We start from the raw sequence: 5,720 nt of genomic DNA on the forward strand, positions 1-5,720 counted from the left end.
CCCTTTGTTTCGATAGGAGGGAGAACAAACTGTAGAGGAGACGAGAGACCATCCTGTTTCTAAAGCATGAGAGTTCTTTCTCAACGTCATTCTCTGTAGTTGCGACTTGGCCAGGTGACCAAAGGAAACGTGAGTTCAGCTTGCAAACGTTAACTCTACACGGCAGCACCTCCAACCCGGCAGAGGGCAGCAGCTCTGAGAAAGCGCCTCCAGGACGCAGCATGCCCTCCTTAACTACCTCGTTTAAAAGCAGCTTCCTGTTGGTTGGAGTGGCAGGGATATCACCCAATGGCTGCCTGCATTTATCCGATTTCTTCAGACAGACGTTGGCGCCAGCCAATAGGCGGAGGGCTCTGCCCGTGGCTTCTGATTGGCTGCTTCGCTCATCTATAAAAGATGCCCGCCGGCTCGCGGCCCTTCTCTCGCCAGGCGTCCTCGTGTGAGGTTCGTCTGTCTGTGGTCGCACCGGCAACTGTGGCGGGAAGGATGGGGTCCTTGGGGGTTCTTTTGGGGTCTCTTGGGCACCGCGGGGTCCGACCTGTTTGGTTTGGGGGCGCGGCGGCGGCTGCCCCGGCAGCTACAGCCCCGGCTCGGGGCGGCGGGCGCCCGCGCGTGGCCTGCTCCGCGTGTGCCTTGGGCTTGGAGCCCGCCGTGCCGTGGGGACGCGTGTCGGGGTGGCTTGAGCTCCTTTTCTCTCCTCAGTGACATCGTCTTTAAACCCTGCGTGGCAATCCCTGACGCACCGCCGTGATGCCCAGGGAAGACAGGGCGACCTGGAAGTCCAACTACTTCCTTAAGATCATCGTAAGTTTGGTGGTGGGGTAGGCCCCAGCCGCCCACAGTGCTGCCTCGGGCCCAGGCACTAAGGGAACAGTCAGCTGCCATGTACTGAAGGCCTACTCGCTAGCTACCACATTAGGTCGTTTTAGGCACATTTCATTTAATTTTCACAATTTCCCGAGATCATGCCCTTTCCCCTCCCAGTGTTACAGATAAACAGACTCAGGCAGGTGAAGTGGCTCTTAAGGGAAAGAGCATTCAAGCCCAAGTCTGTCGGGTCCAAATAGCACTCGTCCTGATTTTACTGCCCTGTCTCCATCTTTGAGAAAGTCTGAGGTGATGAGTGACTCATAATGGAGCAAGTTGTTGCCTATTTAGAGCCTGTCAGTCAAGAAACTATGTGAGTTCTTTCATTTAGATGGCCTTGAGTTGGGTCTTCCCTGGCCAGAAATGCTAATCACGCGGCTCTTCAAGCCTTAGGATGTGTTGTGAAGTTTAGTTCTTTGCGTTCTTCCTCATTTGTCATGCAAGTTTTCAGTTTAACAAACAACTTTGTAAAATGATTATATACACACAACCTAGGTCCTACAAGTTACTATTTCATTGTACTTCCTTTATGTTGTATTTTGATTGCTGTAAATCTGACTTTACTTGGAACAATGTTTTTGTTTTTTTTTTCCTGTTAAGGCAGTCATTTAGTGAATCAAACATGCCTCATAATGGGGGAAAGAGCAAAAGTTATAATTTTTTTTCTTAATTTACTGTAGAAACGGTCACCGTTTATACTCAACAAGCAAATTTTTGACAAATCTGGTGTTAACTCATGTGGCCCATAGCAGGAGGAACTGTCCCAATCTCTATGTTATTTCAAAAGCTTAGAGGAGAGGGAGTGAGATAGAAGCTGGTGATTGCGGGCTTTGCTTTCTATTGACCTTTTCCTGTCTTTCCTCCTGTGAAACACTGCTTGTTTTTGGCTCGTTTCTGTAGCAACTTCTGGATGATTATCCAAAATGCTTCATTGTGGGAGCAGACAACGTGGGCTCCAAGCAGATGCAGCAGATCCGCATGTCTCTCCGCGGGAAGGCGGTGGTGCTGATGGGCAAGAACACGATGATGCGCAAGGCCATCCGAGGGCATCTGGAAAACAACCCAGCTCTGGAGAAGTCAGTGTCTTTATCCTCCCTTCTCCTGGAGAGGAGCGGTGCTGAAAAGTGACCTTCTCCCATAAACTTCTCTTTGCAGACTGTTGCCTCACATCCGGGGGAACGTGGGCTTCGTGTTCACCAAGGAGGACCTTACTGAGATCAGGGACATGCTGCTGGCCAACAAGGTAAGGGAGAATCAGGTTGACTGGAGTGACCTTATCATTATTTTGGCTCCTGAAAAGCAACAAAACTGACCGATCTCAGGTTGTGTCTGGAAAGAAGACATCTCATTGTTCACCTTTTTTTTTTTTCTCTGCTCAGGTGCCAGCTGCCGCCCGTGCTGGTGCCATAGCGCCGTGTGAAGTCACTGTGCCGGCCCAGAACACTGGTCTGGGGCCCGAGAAGACCTCCTTCTTCCAGGCTTTAGGCATCACCACCAAGATCTCCAGGGGCACCATTGAAATCCTGGTGAGTGGCCCTGGCTTGCCAGTGCTAGCCAGGCCAGCAGCGGGGGCTCAGTGGCCTCGGACCTGCTGGACACCCAGGGGTTAACTGCCAACTCCCTTGTTCTTCAGAGCGATGTGCAGCTGATTAAGACCGGAGACAAGGTGGGCGCCAGCGAAGCCACACTGCTGAACATGCTGAACATCTCCCCCTTCTCCTTCGGGCTGGTCATCCAGCAGGTGTTCGACAATGGCAGCATCTACAACCCTGAAGTGCTTGACATCACAGAGGAAACTCTGCATTCCCGCTTCCTGGAGGTACCCGAGGGCCCATTCCAGGCCCTTCCCTTCTCATTAATAGTCAGAGCTTGTCTGGCTTCAGCTGGATCTTGGCAATGCAGCTGACTAGCAGTGTAATAACCAGGAATAATTGTTTAATGTGTACCTCAGTTTCCTCATCCTTAAAATGGCAATGTCAATATAGGATCATTGAAGAGCTAATGAATTAATGAGTGGAAGGCCTTGGAACAGTGCTGGGCACACAGTAAGGGCTGTCATTTTAGGACCTGCAATACGATGTGAGTTTGAGTGTCAGTGAGTCAAAAGAGGGATGAGGAAAATGAGGTAATTAATACACAAGTGTTGCCAAGTACCCTACTATCTTGGGAGAATGGACTCTCAGTCCATCCTTAGTCTTGCTTAGTTTTTGCCACTAATACACTGTCTTAAATAAAGTGATGGGATATATAATTCTTTTTTTCTTGGACAAATAATTGTAATTACATATACTCTGGTTACTTTTGGAAATCTAAGTAGTGGATGAAATTCACATCTGGAACTAATGTTTTTCTCAGAACACCATGACTATATATTCTCACAAAACAGTGGCTTTTGAAGTAAATACTGTCGTGATGGTATAGGGAACACCCTTGTTGAGAATAAGGGCAAAAAGCATTTGTAAATTAAACTGGGTCTGAATTTCACTGCCAGAAGCATTTGGTGTGAGGTGAAGTGTCCTATGTGAGACTGAGATACTGAGCAAATCTTGGGTGCTGCTGAGCTTGCTTCATTGTCTCCTAAGACATCACACCTAAAGACCTAAGAGTGAATTTTTTCCCTTCCTTCCACAGGGTGTCCGCAATGTTGCCAGTGTATGCCTGCAGATTGGTTACCCGACTGTTGCATCTGTACCCCATTCTATCATCAACGGGTACAAGCGGGTCCTGGCTTTGTCTGTGGAGACTGATTACACCTTCCCACTTGCTGAAAAGGTACAAAGAACCCACTGGGACCACAGCAAGAATATAGTTGTGCCTCCATCATGGATACCAAAATCCATGAGTGCTCAAGTCTGTCATATAATAAAATGGTGTTAGTTAGGTTACATCATTTCTAGGTTACTTACAATACCTAATCCAGTTTGAATGCTATGTAAATGGTTATAAATACAATGTAACTTGAGTGTAAATAATTGCTACAGTACAGCAAATTCAAGTTTTGTGTTCTGGAAATTTTTTTCCCTTTTTTTTTTTTGAGTTTTGATCTGCAGTTGGTTCAGTCTTTTAAGTGTGAAACCTTTGGCTACAGAGTGTCAATTGTCTGCTTAAAGTTGGGAGGCAGGGGAGATGATCCTCTATTTTAGAAATTATAAGAGATTTAAAGCAGGGATAGTTTAATGGGTAAGAGCCGGGCCTGAGCTCACCAGGCTGTACCCAAGCTGTTACCAAGCCTGGTTACTTCAGAGGAAGGCTTCACTGACATGGAAGTGGGCCCTTAAACCTAGAGCTCTGCAGAGGCTGAAGGGTTGTGGGTAGTAGGGGTGGTCAGATGACCCTTTTGACCATGAACTTTCCCCTTGCTTTAGGTCAAGGCCTTCTTGGCTGATCCATCCGCATTTGTGGCTGCTGCCCCCGTGGCTGCTGCCACTACTGCTGCCCCTGCCGCCGCCACCGCAGCCCCAGCCAAGGTTGAAGCAAAGGAAGAGTCGGAGGAGTCGGACGAGGATATGGGATTCGGTCTCTTTGACTGATCACCAGAAAGCAGCCAACCCGGCCAGCATTATTTGTGAAATGAGAAAATAAAGGCTTACTTCTCTTACGAGTCTCTGAGCTTTTCATTTTGTGCATTTGAAGGTTATGTTAGTGCTGTATGCTAGAAACCAAAGGCATGGTAAAATCAGCTTGATTTGAAATTGACATTTGGGTGTCCTCTTTGTAAGTGACACATTGCTCTCCTAGCATCCTATACTTTGCCTCTACCCAGTGTTAACTATATGTTTATTAAACTGAAATTTGTCTCCATGACCATCAGGCCACAAGCCTGGGTCACTCTAAGATAATATAAGTAGGATTAGTGTCATAACTGAGATAAGATGTGTGCTGCCAGGGTGTTTCAGACTGGGTGGTGGTCCAATTTAGTGGCCACCGTTATTTAAGGAGAGAAAATGTCCTATAGGTGTTGTGAATCATACATATAACATTCTGTACTGAGGTTAAGTGCTGGTTGTATCCAAGTCTCAGAAGTCCAAAGGGGCGCCCCAGGTGGCTCAGCTGTAAAGAATCTGCCTGCATATCCCTGGGTCTGGGAGATTCCCTGGGAGGAGGAAATGACAACCCATTCTAGTATTGCCTGGAAAATCCCACGGACAGGAGCCTGGCCTGCTACAAGTCTGTTACAATTCAATCTGCCTGCAAAGAGTTGCTTAGCCACTGAGCATGCGCGCACTCGGACATTGCTAACATCAGAGACGGACTGATCTGTGCGGACCATATTAAAGTAGGTAGAGTTGTCAGGTTTGCGTACAGAATAAAATTTAAACTAGCCCCAGCCTCTTACCCTGTGGCCTTGGTTTAAGGAGTTGCCCTTGGGCAGCTTCCTCCCACAGCTCCAGAATCTTCTAACATAGTCTGCTGCTGGGGTACAAACAACGGGATAAGACACGAGTTCGCTGCCTGCCTGTTAGTGAGTTCAGCCCCTGTCATCAAGGAAAGCCCTCTAGCAAACAAGTAGGCCACACTTAAAAGTAAAACGGTCTTCACATAGGAGAGGCCCACGTGGGGGTACCTGGGCCGGACCTGCCTGCGCACACGTGGGTCGGAGCTGTAGGGACCCTCGTCTTCCACGAGGCTGGGCTGAGAAGGGCCTTGGGACCCGGGGGTCTAAAAGCGAGCCCTTGGCAGGCCTTGATAGTCCCCGGTATCCCTCAGATACCCACTCCGGCTGCCTGAGTCAAACCCCGGCCCGCGGCGACCGCCGTCCCGCCCGGGGGCGCCAGGCCCCGGGCCCCGGAGAGCTCCCGGCCTCGCCCTGCCGCGTGGGCCCGTGCTGTGACCCGGAAGCGCTCCGGAAGCGG

The 5,720-nt window shown here is 49.2% G+C and overlaps 1 protein-coding gene across 1 annotated transcript; it reads left to right on the forward strand.

Annotated features, from left to right (window-relative positions):
- The first annotated feature begins 307 nt into the window (after positions 1-307).
- RPLP0 (ribosomal protein lateral stalk subunit P0) lies at positions 308-4,468 on the forward strand. The gene is made up of 8 exons (XM_061141773.1): positions 308-444; positions 703-804; positions 1,768-1,943; positions 2,023-2,110; positions 2,247-2,393; positions 2,501-2,686; positions 3,499-3,639; positions 4,233-4,468. Exons 2-8 carry the CDS (start codon positions 751-753, stop codon positions 4,395-4,397), a joined length of 957 nt encoding a protein of 318 aa, XP_060997756.1. The 5' UTR covers positions 308-444; positions 703-750; the 3' UTR covers positions 4,398-4,468.
- Positions 4,469-5,720: the final 1,252 nt, after the last annotated feature.

The sequence above is a fragment of the Dama dama genome, chromosome 5 (assembly GCF_033118175.1).
Source record: "Dama dama isolate Ldn47 chromosome 5, ASM3311817v1, whole genome shotgun sequence".
NCBI classification, from domain to species: Eukaryota; Metazoa; Chordata; class Mammalia; order Artiodactyla; family Cervidae; genus Dama; species Dama dama.